Source organism: Emericellopsis atlantica (genome assembly GCF_019669845.1).
Source record: "Emericellopsis atlantica unplaced genomic scaffold F5Z01scaffold_1, whole genome shotgun sequence".
NCBI lineage: Eukaryota > Fungi > Ascomycota > Sordariomycetes > Hypocreales > Bionectriaceae > Emericellopsis > Emericellopsis atlantica.
Window position 1 is genome coordinate 852,740 of NW_025764703.1, and position 17,075 is coordinate 869,814.

Genomic DNA, 17,075 nt, shown 5'->3' on the forward strand with positions numbered 1-17,075 from the left:
CAACACATCGGAAAGCTCCCAGGCACTATCAGCACACGTGGCTCAACTCGAAGAACGAGACCGGCCTTCTAACGTTAGTCTTTCTTCCACATGAGGTTGGCCCCCGAGAGATGACGAAGGCCTCGACACGGAAACCTGCTCAACATGTCCGATCCAGCACTGCGGATGCCATCTCGTCCATCGAGGACAGCAGCCGAGCCGATAACTCCATGCTTGAGCAGTAATAGTGCACTGCTATCTGCCTCGGAACGCAACCACACGAGCCCTTTTGTCTACTCTAGGTTTGTTAACCGGTATGCAGGATGTGCATAGCTATAGAGTGGTGTTACAACAACTTCGGCTGGCTACTGCATATCGTGCCGCCCACACACTCAGATCGGTTATCTCGCTAAATGTGGCCTCACCGGACATGCCAGCTTGAGACATTGGACGGTGCGATGTTTCCTTGCATCTGTACGCAGACGCGGGAGAGGCTGCAAGTATCACACTATTGGGAAGAATTGATGGCTTCTAGGGGCACTTGATGGTGTCGAGACACAGAGCAATGCAGAGACAGGGCTGGGAATGGCTGCATCATGTTTTCTGCGAGGCGGCTTGACCGCTACCTTCTCCCTACTACACAAACGCCGGCCTCTGATAAAGAGCATGTGCTCTGGTTGCGACCTACTATGTGGCCGCGGCATTCAAGAGAATCAAGTGGTCAACACCACTTGGTACGATCACTGTTGCGCCGTTTGGTCACGCTTATGACTGCTCGTTTGGAGTCAGTAAGGCCGCAGCCCGCGTCTTTGCTTGGAGTTCTTTCACATCCCAGATTGACTGATATCGGGTAGCAGACCCGTTGTTGGAAGGTAGGCTACTTCTGTTAGTTCGGTAGGGGCTCATCGAACGCACGTACCGGTACTACATGCAACACTGCCAGTCTGCAACGCAACGCAACCATATCGCATCTCCCACACAGGCTCGGTGATCACACCCGCCTGTCTCGAAGCTGGAACTCACTTTGGTGTAAATCCTTGCCCGGTCTTGGCTACGTCAAGATTCTGGCTTGCTGCACGCATCAACACCAGGGTCCATCGACGATCGGGCCGCTCGGATGTGTGAACCTTGCCTCTGAAAATGAGCACTTGGACTGATCTTGAAACGAGCTGATTCCTGGCGCCGGTTTGAATACGGAGGTGGCTTGTCTGGATTCCACCGCCGAACCGGACGAGGCTGGCTCAAATCAGGCACCGCGCCACTTCAAAGGCTAAGCGCGTTACCGCAAAGTCAATCCCTCGTGGTCAATCAAATCCCTTATCAGGGAGCGGAGGCCGTTACAAGAATAGACTGACTTTGGGACGCGCATGTGCTCTTCGAGTAGGTACCTTCCGAAACCACCTCTGGACCAGTCGGATCATGTTGAGCTCAGGGGCACCCCTATCGATCTCATCGAGAAGCGTCCTGCATTCACACCCTGACCGAGCATTTGGCCGTCCATTACGACTCTTTATCCCAACGGCCTGAATGGCCTTTGCCGCAGTGTACTGCAGGTGCAGCGTTTCATTCCGAGCCGCCAAAAGCCAATTTTCTAGCGGACGCGCGTTGCCTGTTCCCCGAGGTTCCATTGCGTCCTCGGAGAGACCCTTCTCGAGCCAGTCCAGGATCGCAATCGCACTTTGATACACTTCAGCCGGCCGATCCCCTCGGTACCTGAATCTCCATTCGTGCTTGCTTTTCATATGGCGTACATGGGGTGCGCCTTTTCCCCGGCCGTGCCTGGCTTCAACCGAACCCCGCGTCCAGGACCACAGCTACCTACCCCCAACGTGCATATGTCAGGATGTTCGGGCCGAAGACTGCCAAGGCATTTTTTCCGATAATGGCGTGTATCGCAGAACGGGTGGTTGACGTGCTGGGCGTGCGTGGTTGATTTGAGCAGAATTACATCACGAGAGGGCAAACAGCTCGTGATGGTGGGCGTAGATGGTGAAAGGGACGCCGTAGTGAGAACAAAATACGAGGGAGGATTATGCCAGTAACATTCCGTCACACGGCCGGACCATGATGAATGAAGACGCAATTGGGCAGAAGCATGTGCCAGCGCCGCAATGTCCTGGCGGACAAGTGCAATCGTTCTCAGCAAAGTTGTGGCATGTCGCCGGTGGCTGTCGGAAGTGTTGCCTTGAGATGCGGCTTTGAAGGCATGAGAGGATCCCGTTGCACTTCCATTTATTCCACAAATGTTGGACTCCCTTGACCATGCGATCATGCCCTCGTCCTTGTTCGATCCGAGCGCACAAGCCGAGCGCTCCTATTCTACACATACCCATGTACACTATCTTACAGCCTGATCGTTGAGGGAAGGTTCATACCATGAAGAGGCCAGCGACTTTTGAGCTCCCTACCATTTGATGCCAAAGAAGCTCAGTTGCTTCTTGCCCTTCACCTTGGACTCGTCCTGCTTTTCCAAGTATATCCTTTCATGTCCCTTTACGTCGAGGAAGAGATATTTGTACTCGAACTCGCTCATGTCGGGGCGTTTGAACATGTGTAGTCGGACCGTTCCGTTGTCCTTGGGACCTTGTACCTGTGCTAATGTCAGTTTTCGCACTCGAACGACCACGGAGAGGCTGGCATTACGTAGAAGTGCATCAGGAGATGCTCCGTCCCGTCTGGGTCCTGCCTGTTCATCGACCTGGGGCGCCGCATGTTAGCATCTTCAAGCTGCTTGGCCAAGTTATAGTAGACTCACGACACTGGTCGCGCTCTTCGCCAACTGTTGAATGTCTCGTCTCCATGTGCAGATATTTTCTTACCGCGACCGAGAATCTCGAGACAGCGGGCGTCTTCGCGAATCTTGTCGACTGCGCGGTTGAACTGTGCGGTCTTGCCGTCTGGTGAGAAGACGTCTGACCACAAGAAATAAGTGACACCACCCTAACTCTGCGTCAGCCTGGGTATTGATGATTTCGTCCACGTTTTAGCACCCACCGTCAACACAATTCCCACAATGACCAGGCCAAAGTTGAAGCTCTGCTGTGTCGCGCGAGCTGTCTTCTCCCCCGCTGAGAGCTGATTCCATGGCACGCGGCCATCATCGTTGAAGGCTGTGACCTTGCGTCGTCGAGGACCGGGCTGGGCTGTGGTGCCTAAGCTGTTCTGGGTCGCATACTGTCGTGCGCAGAGAAAAGGTCGGATCGCTGGTGCGGTTGCGATTGTAGTTGAGGAGGGCCTGATGGCCAAAACTGACGTGGAGGGCTTCATCCTGGTCGCAGGCCGACAGCCATCGTTCAAGGACCCGTATAGTCCTAGCGCTGGCGATATGTTCGAGGGAAATAGGTGCTATGAGCGATGGGGATTTGGCTTTGCGCTCTTGTGTGAAGCATCAGCAGCTTCAGTCAGTCTGCTCAGTTATCACCGCCCTCGGCAGAACCAACAAGGTGGAGTCGTTGCGCCCTCAATCGGGACTAGCGCGATAATACATGCCACTTCACCCAACGACGCTTGGGCGAGACCGTCTCCTGAACGCTCCGCACACGAGTCCACATTCGCGCGCGCAGGACGACACTTTCCTTACCTCGCCCAGACCTGCTCTACCTCGAACGATCATCGCTGTCGCAGTCCGTCGGTGCTCTACTATCCCCACCATGGCTGCCCTCGCGTCCAAGCAGCAGTCGCTCAAGATCTTCGACAAGCTGAAGACCAAGCCGGCAAACAAGGTATTTATCTTTCCGCGCATACCGCTGGCCCTGAACATCGCTCACCGCGCGCCTCCCTAGATCTGCTTTGACTGCGGCCAGAAGAACCCTACATGGACGTCCGTACCCTTTGGCATCTATCTCTGCCTCGACTGCTCCTCGAACCACCGCAACCTCGGTGTGCACATCTCCTTTGTCCGCTCCACAAACCTCGATCGTACGTATTGGCCACCCCAGGGAGTCAACAGCGCTTGCATATGGGCATTGGCTGACAAAGGACAGAGTGGCAATGGGATCAACTTCGCGTGATGAAGGTCGGCGGCAATGAGTCTGCCACCAAATTCTTCCAGCAGAATGGCGGTACAGCCGCCCTGAACAGCAAGGACCCCAAGACGAAATACCAATCCAATGCGGCGACCAAGTACAAAGACGAGCTCAAGAGGCGCGCTGCAAGGGACGCCCAGGAGTGAGTTTGTTCGTTTATTTCGGATACGACATGACTGACGATTGCCTAGATACCCTGGCGAGGTTGTCATTGACGGCGCTGACGCTGAGGCCGCCGGTACACCTGCTGGCGAGCCCGACGACGACTTCTTCTCCTCCTGGGATAAGCCGGCCATCAAGCGCCCCACGCCCCCCATCTCGCGGACGGCAACACCCACCGGCCGAACACCGTCGCCCTTCCTGAACGCCAACAACGGCAAGGACGTCGCCCGCTCAACCTCGCCGCTCGCCAAGACCGAGTCCGGCGAGGCAGCTGCCGCCAAGCCTGCCGCCGGGCGCATCACTTCCTCCGCGGCTCTGCGCAAGACAAGCACCGCTGGCGCTCCTCGCAAGGCGAATGTTCTGGGCGCGAAGAAGGTCACCAGCAAGTTGGGCGTCAAGAAGGTCACCAGCGACCTCATCGACTTTGACGAGGCGGAGAAGAAGGCCAAGGAGGAGGCTGAGCGCATCGAGAAGCTCGGATACGACCCGAATGCCGAGGAGGAGAAGGTCGACGAGGGCAAGGGCGCCACACCCCTGGCGTCGCCCACGCCCGTCAGCCCATCCGCTGCCACGACCAGCTCACATACCCGCCAAAAGTCGAATGCCGAGGTGGAGCGACTGGGCATGAGCGTTGGACGTCTCGGTTTCGGTCAGATTGGAGGTGGAAAGGCTGCGGCGCCGGCGGCGAAGAAGAACGCTGGTGGCTTTGGCTCGGTGGGACCTGTCAAGGCATCTACTCAAGGTAACCAACCATCTGTGCACATGTTTTGACGTATTCATTTTTGCTAACTCTACTCTTCCATCAGACGAATCCGAGAACTTTGCTCGCTCCAAGTTTGGCACCCAGAAGGGCATCTCGTCCGACGAGTACTTTGGTCGCGGCACCTTTGACTCCAACGCACAGAACGAGGCCAAGACGCGACTGCAGGGTTTCGAGGGCGCCACATCCATCTCATCCAACGCGTACTTTGGCCGACCCGAGGACGAGGACGATGGCGAGGACTATGGCGATCTCGAGACCGCTGCCAAGGACTTTGTGCGCCGCTTTGGCATCACGGCCGGCGACGATCTCGAGAACCTGAGCAACATTGTTGGCGAGGGGGCCACGAAGCTGCAGGGCGCCATCCGGTCATACCTCGGCAGCTGAAAAGGGGGTCGGGGGGGACTCGGGTTTCATTCATACGTTGTCCATGTGCTGCTGAAGAAAATCAAAACACTTTGCTGGGAGGTCTCTTTTCTCGACGACTTGTTTTTGTTACATGGGCAGGTGTTCAGGGGGGTAGACGATATACATGATGTGATGTCTGCGCGCGCGCGCGCGTGCGTTTGGTTAGGCACAGGCTGGAATGGTAACGCGGATAGACAATTCTCTCACTCTTGATTGCTAGAACTGCATGCATGCTGTATATGAAAAAGCAACACTCAAGGGAAACGAGGTTCCCATCATCTACATAATCATCATGATATATATATAACAAGCGCGTCTTGAACGGCCTCTCTCTCTTCACAGCTTGGCAATCATCTTGCTGCCCTTTTGCATCCAGGTCACAGCATCGTTGACAAACTCGTCCACCACGGCGCGCGCCGGCTTTTGCTCGTTGACGACAGCGGCGCACTTGCCCATGAGGAAGGGGCGGAACTTCTCGAGAGGGTCGTCCTCGTCGTCGTCCTCACTGCCGGTGTCCGTCAAGCTGGGCTTCTTGGCGTCGTCATCGCCGCCCATGACCTTGTCGAGGTCGGCCTCGTAGGGGATGACACCCTTGGCGGCGAGCTCCTTCATCTCGGCGGTGCGGTTGGTCTCCCAGTCGTTGATGTAGTCGTTGTTGCGGACGCGCATGGGGCGTCCGGTGAAGATGATGGTGCGCACGTTGTCGTCGTGCCCGGCGGTGCGGACGGCGTCCTTGTGCGACTTGGGCGCGCCAGCCTCGTCGGTGAGGATGAAGCGGGTGCCGACCCAGACGGCGCCGGCGCCCATCATGAGCGACGCGGCGAGGAGCTGGCCGTTGTGGATGCCGCCAGCGGCGACGACCTGGACGGGTCCGCCGGTCACGGGCGACTTGGCATTCTTGCACTTCTCGACGACGGCGGGGATGAGGACGGTGGTGGGGATGTCACCAGTGTGGCCACCACCCTCGCCGCCCTGGGCGCAGATAATGTCGACGCCGAGGTCGAGGCACTTTTGGACGTGCTTGACGTGGCCGATCATGTTCATGTAGAGCACGCCGTTCTTGTGCAGCTTCTCGACGACCTCCTTGGTGGGCACGCCGACGGCCGAGACGAAGACCTTGGCGCCCGACTCAATGACAATGTCGACGAGCTCGTTGAGCTTGCCCTTTGTGTAGTCGTAGTTGGTCTTGCGGGCCGAGCCGCCGACCTGGGGGAGAAGCAGGTCGACGCCAAACGGGCCGTTCTTGTCGTCGAGGTGCTCCTTGAGCTCGGCGATCTGCTCCCTGAGCATGTCGGGCGTGTAGCCGACACCGCCAATGACACCAAGACCGCCGGCGTTGGTGACGGCGGCGGCGAGCTTGGGGCCAGCAGCGACGTTCATGCCGGCCAGAAGCACGGGGTGCTTGATGCCGAACATCTCGGTGATGGGGGTACGGATCTTCTCTGCAGACGCGGCATTAGCAATGGTCAGACGTTCTCTCGTGGCCGCTCCCTCTCGCAAGCGTCGCCAGACGGGAGGGAGCCCTTGGAATAGGGAATCAAGTACATACGTGGGGAGGCCATTGCGACGGTGGTGTGTGTGGAAGATTGGAAGAGCGTAGGGAATATGAAAAGAAAGAGTGAGGTTCGTCAATCTTCGAGAAGGTGAGGATGTGTGAGGAATAAAGAGGAAGAAGAGCCTGGGGCGTTGGGATGACAATGGGATCCCTAAGTTAGGATTGTAGGCGAGATGGAGGGTTCGACGCTCTCACATGCCGAGGCCCAGCCATCTGGGGGGAAGCCATCAGTCAGCCCGACCATCCCGTTTAGGACTAGCGTGTTCTGCCGTAGAAGGGGGGATTCTGGGGAAGTTGCCGAGGCACGCTTCAAGTTCCAGGCCCACAAAGCCCCGAATCCGCTATTTTTACCATCATGGCCGGGCTGGTCGTTGCAATCCGGGGCATTGCAGGTGATTTCTTGCTCTTTCCGACTGTCTGACATGGGGCGCGCTGCCAAACGACGCGTGTCGACCGAGGCGCTGTCAGCTGAGTACACAAAGTTCACAACGTGATCGATTAGCGCCCGCTTGCAGCTACTAACCTCTTACGAACTAGTGCATTTGACCTAGGAGCGTGTATAGGGTGGGCAATCTGCAGCCTTGTACGCCAAGTATGTCAATGTGGGTCGCTGTTTCCCGAAATTCGAGATTGAACAAAGTCGTCAACCTCACCTCATCGAATTCGCCTCTTGCTCTTGCCTGTCTTTGCCTAAGGTACTTGGTGCACCCCACGTGACCATATTGGCCTCTTCCATTATGAGGGTATCCAGCATGCGCAGAACGTGGAGTTCTGCCACCGGATGTGTAGCCTTCCGCCCAGCAACAAAGAGCGCGTCCTCTACGTTGCCCATGAACCGAGCACCAAGGGCAGGCATCAAAGGCGTGCCCTCTCGCGTCACTACGGGCCAGGGTATGGGGTCTTTCGCTCGATCTTATGCGTGCGGATGCCAGGCAGCAAGACCAACCAAGAAGACGGCGTATATTGCCCTGGGAAGCAATCTCGGGGACCGCGTTGCAGAGATAGAAAAAGCATGTCATCTCATGGACAAGCGCGGCATTCGCGTCACGAGGACAAGCAGTCTCTACGAGACCGAGCCCATGTATGTCAAAGAGCAGGACCGCTTTGTCAATGGGGCATGCGAGGTTCGACACAGTTGCCATGGTCCACCAAGTTGGCGCTGACTTTGTCCGGACAGGTTGAGACCGATTTGACACCGCTGGAGCTTCTCGACCAGCTCCAGGCCATCGAGAATGAGATGGGTCGCCACAAGGTCATCGATAAAGGGCCCCGGAACATTGACCTTGATGTCCTCCTTTACGGCGATGAAACGTTTACGCATGAGCGCCTCAACATTCCGCACATTGGCATCCGCGAACGTGAATTCGTCTTGAGACCGTTAGCAGAGTGAGTGCGCTCCGGAGCTCCTCTTGTTCAAATATTGATCCTCGCAGGATTGCTGCGTCGAAATCATTGGAACCCTCCCGACCATGGAAGCTCATCCAGGATTACCTCAACGAGCTCCCGCGTGGCGAGTCCTTGTCATCTCTAACACCTCTGTCCCCTTCATCACCCCCGTTGACGCCGGCACTGCCTCGCAAGACCACCCAGGTCATGGCGATTCTGAACCTGACCCCCGACTCGTTCTCCGATGGGGGACTCCATGATCCGCAATCGCTGGTCGAAACCGTCCGCCGGTTCGTTCGCGACGGGGCGTCCATCATCGACATTGGCGGACAATCCACTGCACCGAACCGCCCACAAGCGTCGGCAGAAGAGGAGCTGGCGCGCATCTTGCCGTCGATCGAGGTCATTCGCTCCATGCCGGAAGCTCGAGACCTTGTGATTAGTATCGACACCTACCGTGCCTCGGTGGCGGAGAAGGCACTGGCGGCGGGTGCGGATATCATTAATGATGTGTCCGCGGGCACACTGGACCCAGACATGCTGCCCACGGTCGCAAGGCTGGGCAAGACCATCTGCCTCATGCACATGCGCGGGACGCCCGAGACGATGAATAAGCTCACCTCCTATCCCGATGGTCTGATTCCCACCTTGGCCTCTGAACTGGCCGCGCGCGTGGCGGCTGCGGAAGCTGCTGGTATTCGTCGATGGCGCATCATCCTCGACCCGGGTGTCGGCTTCGCCAAGACCATGGAGCAGAACCTCGAGATCCTCCGTCGTATGGACGACTTGCGGCACTGGCCTGGCCTTGAGAACCTGCCTTGGCTCGTGGGGACCAGTCGCAAGAAGTTCATTGGCAGGGTCACCGGCGTCGACAAGCCCTCGGAGAGGACCTGGGGCACGGCGGCCACGGTGGCGGCGGCGGTCCAGGGAGGCGCGGACGTGGTTCGTGTGCACGATGTCGCCGAGATGACCGCCGTGACCAAGATGGCTGATGCTATTTGGAGGCGACTACCTTAGTCGCAGGAGACGATACAGTTATCTACCTAATACATCGCCAACCACCTACTTGACTCGGATGCCTCTATATGGATATCTGTTTCCGTGCTCCAGTCTTCCCCGTTGACCAGGCCGAGCGATTGCGACTTGTATTCGGCATACGTAAGGCCAACTTCCCCATGTGTCCCGCATAGAGCTTTCCCACTCGCCCACAGAGGGTCTGGCATGGTTGGAGTCAGATTGGGCGGGTGTGCTTGAGTGGTGGTTTTCATTCCGGCAAAGCGCCTGCTTCGAGAAGACGTCAGGTATCAATGCACGGATAATATCAGCAAAGCTTGCCCGCTTTATCTGCTGGCCAGTCCGTTCCCAAAAGGGTGACATCCAAGGCCACCAGTCCAACTGTCGCGACGCAGCCATTTCTCTTGGCGGCCATGCAGTCATGCAGGCTGGACCAAAGGATGTATCGCTCCTCCGTCACGCCGATCACCGGTGTAGTCCAGTCGCTGACAAACCGACAGCTTCCTCCCCGTCGTCTTCACAGACCGGTCAACGATTTCGGGTTCCAGGCCGCCATCCATCTTGCGGGTGTCCTCTGAGTCTGACCATTGGGAGGGTCCCGGATGCATACGTGTAATTCGGAAAGACACGTCCAGGCACTCGAGGTACATTGGGATACATGTCGACGCCCTGAGCGCACTGCTGCGCTCGCTGACCCAGTGCGTGCCCTGTGTCTGATCTGTACGCAGATTGCACCTTGTCGAACCCATGCTGTCCTTCTGCAAACACCCGTCAATCGTGCAGCGTGCAGTTCAGTCGTCCGTCACCGCTCCCGGATGCACACACGTGGACCCGCGCACGATTCAATGTTGTCATGGCTTGCTTCGACATCGACAGCTGGCGCAAACCATCGGGACGGTTGCTGAATGGGAGTTCTCCCTCATAATGAACGAAGCGCGGAAGATGCCTTGAGTCAAAGCTATTGCAATATTTACTCAATGTGGCCTATACATATTGACATCCAAGTTCAGCTACATCATCCACGCGCCCACGTTCACCCCAGACTCGATCCATGTCGTGCACCCTGACACATCACCAACATCGCAACACCCCCGGCCTTGTTTGCGCAAAAGATCATTTCTGCGCCCTCGTGACACACGTCTCGCGCGGATACTCGGTGATCCTTGTATGCTAGACGCCGTACGACCCCATGCTCAGAGATGGCGCATCTTGGATCTAGGGCTGGCTCCCTTGTTTGTCCCACGACCAACAGGGCTCGCATGGGTGTGGAATCACATGAACTTGGGACTGTTGGTCGTACAATACTAGTGCAGGGATAGCCAGCTTTCAAACAGGGATCTCTCGGGTAGGAAAGCCGGTCAGGAGGCGCGCGGATATACTGGCTGGGCTGAGGCAGTACTTGGAAAGGAACAGCATCTAGAACAGCGGGTGTCACTGGAAGAACCAAGGCAAGCCCGCAGATACCACCAAGTAATGCAAACCGGTGAGAAGCGACTAATTCAACCGATAGGGCCAACATCGAGAGGATACCCAAGCTTGACAATAACCAAGAAGCAATTCAGATAAAGAGACATAGTATAGCAAAAGGAGCACCGCTTCGCAGCTCCAGTCCTTTTCCTTCCTGCGAAACAGCCCCGTCCGTAACCATCAGGAGAAAAAAGCGAGAATGAATGCCCCTCGTGGAAGGGGCGAGCCATGTTGTGATGTGTAGTCTGTTTGTCCGACGCCTTGCCATGCAATTACCCCTTTTCCCCCTCTCCCATATCCTGTACGCCGACCCGAGTCCACTCGCCCCTTTCTACCCGGACATGACGATCGGGCAGCGGAGAGGGCTCTGGCGTATCCAATTTCGTTCAAAAATCCAATTTTCCTGCTTGCGCCTGGCGTCCTTTCTCATTCTATAACTTTCCGGTTCATGTCCAAATACTGTGCTGCTCGCCCGCTCGCTACAATGACATGTTCATGCTCGTCGGCGAGAGGAGCTGCGGGTACGCCCCGTTGGACGAAGGCCTGCCGTCAAAGGTACGGCACGACCGGCTCTGGTCGTTGTTGTTGCTCAGGGAGGACGGGTGCACGAGGCGAGGCAGCGTGATGTTATCGTACTCATTCTTGACTTTGCTGTTGATATCAACACCGGCAATCATGTGCGAGACAGACTCTTGATCATGGTGACCCGCCCAGGGCTCCGTTGTGTTGTGGCCATGGTAGCTGCCGTCCATGGCCCCGGGATAGTAGGTGAAGTGTTTGGGCCCATCCATGGGCTTCTCGTCTTCCGTCGGAAGCATGGTGTCTCTTGGCAAGGCGTGATGATGATGTTGTTGTTGGTGATGATGATGATTTCGCTGATTTGGGTCGTAGATGCCATGGCTAGCGTCGTAGCCCCCAAATGGGTGCATCTGGCCGCCACCATAGCCACGAGGACCCCCCATGGGCGCGCCATAGATCGCAGGCTGATTGTCCGTGTTACGGGATCCGTCGCGGCTGTGGCTCCGCTCGCTCTGGTAGTGACCCGGCGACCGTCCTCGGACGATGAGCTGGGCCGACTTGCGATGGACGATCTTGTGCCAGTCCGGGGTATTCGAGGGCGAAATGTTGACCCACAACTCGACCAGGAGATGGTAGAATTGTTGCTGGGCCCGGCGCTTGCCGTTATTTTGCGTGGCCTGCTTGAATTGGATCCGCTCAAACGTCCACTCCGTCAGCGTCCCGATGCCGCCCGACTCGGAGGGCACCCAGGCGTCTGGGTAGTTGCGCGCCGGAATGTTGCTGTCCTCCAGGTTGAAGTAGCCGAGGTTGATGACGTCCTGCTTGGCCATCAGGGGTATGATGGACGGCGTGGAGGTCGGCCCCTTGTCCCGCTTCGGCGTGTGCTGGACGAGCTCGATGACCTGCTGCTCGTTGCCGGCCACGACGGCCGAGATGCTCACACCGAACTCGTGGACCATGAAGAAACTCTGGGCGCCCACCGGCTTTACCTCGACGGGGGTGCCTGGGAAGTAGGGCCCCAGTGAGAAGGAGCAGGCACACGAGAAGTAGTTCCGTCTATAGCAGGTCCACCTGTCGTCCGCGATGAAGAACTTGTCGATGCTCCCGTTGATGGTAGCATGGCACGCGGTCTTGGCCGTGTCCTGGTACCGCATCTCGCCAAAGTGCGTGGGACCTTCCAGGGGAGGCCTCGTCTTCTCGGACGCCGGCCCCGCTCTGGACGGCGACTCCATCCTGTTGTCAGTGTTGCCCGGGATGGTCCCGTAGCTGACGACGGCGCTGCTGCTTGGACTGGTGGAGACTTGTGGGCGACGAAAGTGTGCGCCCCCGTAGGACGAAGAAGACCGTGTCGGATGCTCCGATTGTCGTCGGAAGGAGGGCGTCGCGTGCGCGTACTGTTCCCGGGTACTCATGTGGTGGTTTAGTGGTTGCGGTAGCAATGCAGTGCGCGGTGTGTGGTCCATGCCCGTGGAGAACGGAGTACTGAGATGTGTGTTAGTGTGCCTTTCTTATGCAAGCACAGCAGGAACCTGAGTCATCCCAGGGACTACAGCGGGAGTATGAGAGTGTGTCTGTCTGTCTGTAACTCACCTAGGACCAAAACTGGGCCTGACGTCAATCGAGGAGTAACCGTGCGAGGCAGCAGCCGAATAGTAGCCAGTGGTGTCTTGAGGATAATGCGTGTTTGGGTCCAAAGTGGGCGGCGGCTGGTAAAGCAAGTTATATGGTTGACTTGCCTCGACGGTGAGTGATGTAGTTGTCGTCGTTGTTGGTTGCTGGTTGTATCTCGAACCCCTAGTTAGCGGGAGACTTGACGCAGGCATGGAGGGGAGGGTGAAGAGCACGAGAATGCTGTAGTACCACCGAGATTCGCGGTGTGACGGCCAGCGATGAAGGTAACACAGGAGCCCCAAGGCCGAACTGAGGGGATCCTCTTGGCTTCCATGCTTCGCTGAAGGCACTTGGAGGGCTCATGGCGGCGCTTCCAAGCGGACAGAGAGGGTTTCACCTTCAGCAGCTATGAGCAGCTGCCGAGGAAGACGGTGAAGAAAGTCAAGGCAAGTGAAGCAGCACAGAGTCCTCGTCCTCGCTTGAGTACTTGCGGAGCATCAGTGATGCCGGGCTATAGAGGCTCGTGACCCTGGTGCTTGTGATAGGATCTGGATGATTCAAGAATGAAAACAGGAGTCCAGCGGTTCGGCATGACCGAGCATTGATGGGGTGGTGGTGGTAGATGCTCTCTCGATGATGCGCTGCTCGCGCACGCAGGAAAACCAAAGGAAAAGATATCGACTCACTGCGCTTGACCCCCGAGGCCATTCAGGTGGTAGTCGAGGCCCGACTCCCCCTCTGGCACCGCGGGCGAGGCATACTCCTGCTTTCACCTGTTAGATGACGTGATGAACTCTCGTGCGACAATGCGGTGGTCTGTCATTGGGAGGGAAAAGGGACGTAATCAGTGCTCTGGGGAGGCATGACTGCTTTCATCGGAGCGGCGGCGTGTGCTGGGCGGACGATGAAGAGTCCAGTGAGTACATGTACCCTCCAGTGGACAACGGCGCAACCGTCAGGCTGACCTGTCAACACGCTTCTACGCCATGTCGCACTGCTGATGAGACGAGAAATTAGTAAATGTCATACGCTTGCCATGCAGCCGCGGAGGATAGGATATGTAGCGCAAGGAGAACGCTCTGTGCAGGGCGTTTTGCTCTCTCGAGAGAGAGGCGAGAAAAGTTGTAGAGATCAACCCGCCCGAAAGGAACAAAGGGGGATGTGCATGATGCGTTGTCGTCTCTCTCCTCGTCTCGGAGGCAGGTCAACGTCAACAATGGGGTGGGCTGGGCATGTACACGTCCAGTACCTCGAGTGACAACTCGTCCGGGGCCGGACACATGCCTGGAGGACTGGACTGCACCGGGAAGGGGTCCCACTGGGACAACACGGCGCGTACCACGTACGGGCCTTCGGATCCAGTAGCACAATCTGCCCAGCGGGAAGAGAGAGAGTGCTGATGGGGTTGCACAGAGAGCAGGGTTTCAGCTGTGATGTCTCAGTCGCGGTTGGGCAGATTGCTGTTATGAACAACGCATTTGCTTCCGAGAAACCAGTAATGTGCGCATCTGCCCATAAATGGTCCTGGCCATCTCTCTCTTCTGCAAGAGCAGAAGAACGGTGCTTGTCATGGTAGAGATCATGGCAGGCCAGGAGGGGAGAGACGAGCCGATGCGACAAGACGACAAAGACAAAGAAAGCAGATATTGCGCCAAGACGCATGCAGACGGGAAGCAAACACACAAACGTACCTGAGGGACCGGAAGATAGCGGCGGCAGCTAAAGCTCGACACCGCACTGCACTGCTACTACGGCCCAGCTGACCGGTCAAGGACCCCTTCCTCCAGGACGGGTTCGCGATGCGACAACTAGGTACGTTGGACCCTGGAGGAGACAGACCTAGTGGGCTGACCTGATTGGTCTCGCATCTCTCGACACGCTGCAGGTCATCCGACAGCCCAGGAGGTTGGTTGGTGCTGCTGCAGTCCCATTTCGGTGCGTATTCGCGCAGGACTAGCGCTCTCTGACGGACTTTTCTTCCTTGTAGCTGACCGATAGGGTCTCGCCCCCTTGTCGAATAGTCGGTGTCTTGGATGTATATGACAGTGGCTCCCGAACCAACAGGTAGCGCGCGCGCGCAGTAGCAGCAGCGACTCGAGGGACAGAGATGGATGTGGAAGGGCTTTCATGTTCGTTGTCAATCACCTACCTTTGTTGAATACTGAGAATTCATACGCTCTTGTTGGCGACAATGGGCTTGTCGCGTGCTGACAGGGTGTAGTCGGTACTCGTTACTTCAGCCTGCTGGCTCGACTGTCGAGATCGAATCCTCTTCTCCGTCGTCGTCGGTTCTTCGAGATACCCTTCTCCATTGCGTCAGTCCATTTCAACTGGGGCGCATACAGACGAACAATGCGGCAGTCCAGCAGACTCCTCATTGTTCGTCATTCTGGTTGGGTCTACCAACTCGGATCTTCGTCTCGAGACTGCGGAGGTATGTGTAAGTACCTACTCTTCCCTGCTTCGGTACCCCTGTCTATACAGCACCCACGCCCAGTCGGTTGGTTCGTCGGTCGATGCGCCGCTGCGCACTGATGTCTTCAAGGAATCCGCACTGATGAGAAAAATGTTAGCCTCGAGACGAATATGCGTCTGATCACCCATGGTCAAAATGACGAGCCTCGCGCTGCGCAGACTGTAGGAAATCCATCGTCGCGAGCCCAGCACACACACAGAAAGAAGCTGAGGCATTCCAGAGCAGGATAGCCAGGCCTTTTTCGTGTTGGTGCAGGGCTCTGCTGCACAATCGCCCGAATAACCATTGAACAGACGACGAGGGACCGTTGCGATTCGCCCGGAGGGACTTACATGCGTGCGCCGTGACGGGTAACCGCTTCTTTGTCCCTGCAAGGCATGCTCATCAGCGTCCGGCTTCTTCCCTGGAAGAAAAGAAAAGAACACAAAATGTTTGATTGGCGCGGTGGCCACCACGCGTACAATTTGTGATGTTTGGCCTGGTCCGTAGTACTCGTGGTCCTCAGGGGCGTAGAACCTCCCAGATTGGTGCCATTGACTTGTTGGCTTCGACAACACGATCTCGTTTAAGATCGAGGAAGGTCTGTTGGCACCAGAGGATCTTTCCTTGCGCTGGCCGGTTTACTGTCGGGGCTGTGGCTGATTGGGACGAGACTGCGCGCAAGAAGGGGTCTCACCTATCGTTTATCGATGTCGTTCCGGTAACGAGTTGACGTGTGTTTCCGAGGGCTGTCTGGACGCGCCTGTCAGTCTGGTTCGACGTGCTTGTGCGACGGCAGGGAGATGAGGCGTTGAGATGGTAGGTTGTCAACAAACTGATGCGGGCGAGGTGCGTGCTGGTGTCAGAGGACAATCTCGGTCAGGAGAACACAGCGTTCGAAGCCGCCACAGACTTGTGCGAGTGCAGGATCTCAGAGAGTAGCTCACTAGATACCCAATCTGCGACACAGGCAGTGCTCGGTATGTTTTTGGGATCGTACAAAGGTCCAGAGCTGCGCTGCTGGGTTTGAGACGCAAGCGTACTATTGGCGATTGGATGACGGGGTTCGCGCGTAGGAAAGGCTTGCGATAGAAAAGATTCGGATGATGATGATGGTCTGGAAGGATGGATGAGACGGTCGTATGGAGTTCGACTGAGGCGGCCGAGTCCAGCTGCGCAAGAGACAGAGATGTGAAGAAGGTGAGGCAGAACTCGAGGATCCCGGCTGGCCGGGAGAATCACAAGCTTAAGATGAGGAGTTTGTGCAGTCATGGACTGTGCTGGGTTGAGAGCCGGTAAAAATACACCCACGAGGTGAAAACCAGGTGAGCTGTACGTGACGAGAGTCCGACAGGAGTACATGTCCACGGGGCTGGCCCGTGACTATACGCCCAGCCTAGAATCAGATCGGTAGCCGGAGCCTCGCTCTATGATTCCCACCCCAGTGACCAGACTGCACGCTTACAGCACCTCTCATACCAGGGAGATTGCAGCCGGTCAAAAAGCGGACGCTGGCAGCTACCTATCATAGAGTTAGTCAGTAGGAGGAGGCACGTCACGTTGCCCACACCCCCGTGGGTCGTTTGTTGATCAGTGATGTGCTGCTAGACTGGGCTGGAGGCTGGAGGCTGGAGCCAACAACACCAGCAGCGATCTAGGCTAGCTCATGCCGGCAGAGCCTGGGCTTGAGGGCAACGAGGCGATAATCAGAGTTCACCGGGGACTCAGCGAGGA

At 56.9% G+C, this 17,075-nt stretch overlaps 5 protein-coding genes across 5 annotated transcripts; 2 read left to right on the top strand and 3 right to left on the bottom strand.

The window, feature by feature from the left end:
* Positions 1-2,311: 2,311 nt before the first annotated feature.
* On the bottom strand, positions 2,312-3,355 carry F5Z01DRAFT_23421 (import inner membrane translocase subunit tim-21). Its single transcript, XM_046258343.1, has 4 exons — positions 2,974-3,355; positions 2,735-2,919; positions 2,623-2,677; positions 2,312-2,569 (listed from the first exon to the last, which is right to left on the bottom strand). The coding sequence occupies exons 1-4, from the start codon at positions 3,244-3,246 to the stop codon at positions 2,384-2,386; spliced, it is 699 nt and encodes a 232-aa protein (XP_046122993.1). The 5' UTR covers positions 3,247-3,355; the 3' UTR covers positions 2,312-2,383.
* A 154-nt stretch (positions 3,356-3,509) lies between these two features.
* Positions 3,510-5,313, top strand: F5Z01DRAFT_746420 (uncharacterized protein; the record flags this gene model as incomplete). The annotated part of the gene is made up of 5 exons (XM_046266951.1): positions 3,510-3,701; positions 3,762-3,897; positions 3,963-4,146; positions 4,196-4,908; positions 4,973-5,313. The coding sequence occupies exons 1-5, from the start codon at positions 3,630-3,632 to the stop codon at positions 5,311-5,313; spliced, it is 1,446 nt and encodes a 481-aa protein (XP_046122994.1). The 5' UTR covers positions 3,510-3,629.
* An 80-nt stretch (positions 5,314-5,393) lies between these two features.
* F5Z01DRAFT_23578 (Nitronate monooxygenase-domain-containing protein) lies at positions 5,394-7,159 on the bottom strand. The gene is made up of 2 exons (XM_046258362.1): positions 6,884-7,159; positions 5,394-6,776 (listed from the first exon to the last, which is right to left on the bottom strand). Exons 1-2 carry the CDS (start codon positions 6,894-6,896, stop codon positions 5,671-5,673), a joined length of 1,119 nt encoding a protein of 372 aa, XP_046122995.1. The 5' UTR covers positions 6,897-7,159; the 3' UTR covers positions 5,394-5,670.
* A 623-nt stretch (positions 7,160-7,782) lies between these two features.
* F5Z01DRAFT_614282 (Dihydropteroate synthase-like protein) lies at positions 7,783-9,292 on the top strand (the record flags this gene model as incomplete). Its single annotated transcript, XM_046260811.1, has 3 exons — positions 7,783-8,013; positions 8,067-8,275; positions 8,323-9,292. The coding sequence occupies 3 exons, from the start codon at positions 7,783-7,785 to the stop codon at positions 9,290-9,292; spliced, it is 1,410 nt and encodes a 469-aa protein (XP_046122996.1).
* Positions 9,293-11,235: 1,943 nt separating this feature from the next.
* F5Z01DRAFT_669806 (uncharacterized protein) lies at positions 11,236-15,274 on the bottom strand (the record flags this gene model as incomplete). The annotated part of the gene is made up of 4 exons (XM_046264474.1): positions 11,236-12,757; positions 13,573-13,649; positions 15,062-15,189; positions 15,238-15,274. 4 exons carry the CDS (start codon positions 15,272-15,274, stop codon positions 11,236-11,238), a joined length of 1,764 nt encoding a protein of 587 aa, XP_046122997.1.
* Positions 15,275-17,075: the final 1,801 nt, after the last annotated feature.

Excerpts from the sequence above, each read along its gene's own strand:
- F5Z01DRAFT_23421 (XM_046258343.1), bottom strand. The coding sequence starts at position 3,246 with ATGAAGCCCTCCACGTCAGTTTTGGCCATCAGGCCCTCCTCAACTACA. Across the intron at positions 2,920-2,973 it reads TTGTGGGAATTGTGTTGACG|GGTGGTGTCACTTATTTCTT; the intron begins GTGGGTGCTAAA and ends ACGCAGAGTTAG. Across the intron at positions 2,570-2,622 it reads ATCTCCTGATGCACTTCTAC|GTACAAGGTCCCAAGGACAA; the intron begins GTAATGCCAGCC and ends ACATTAGCACAG.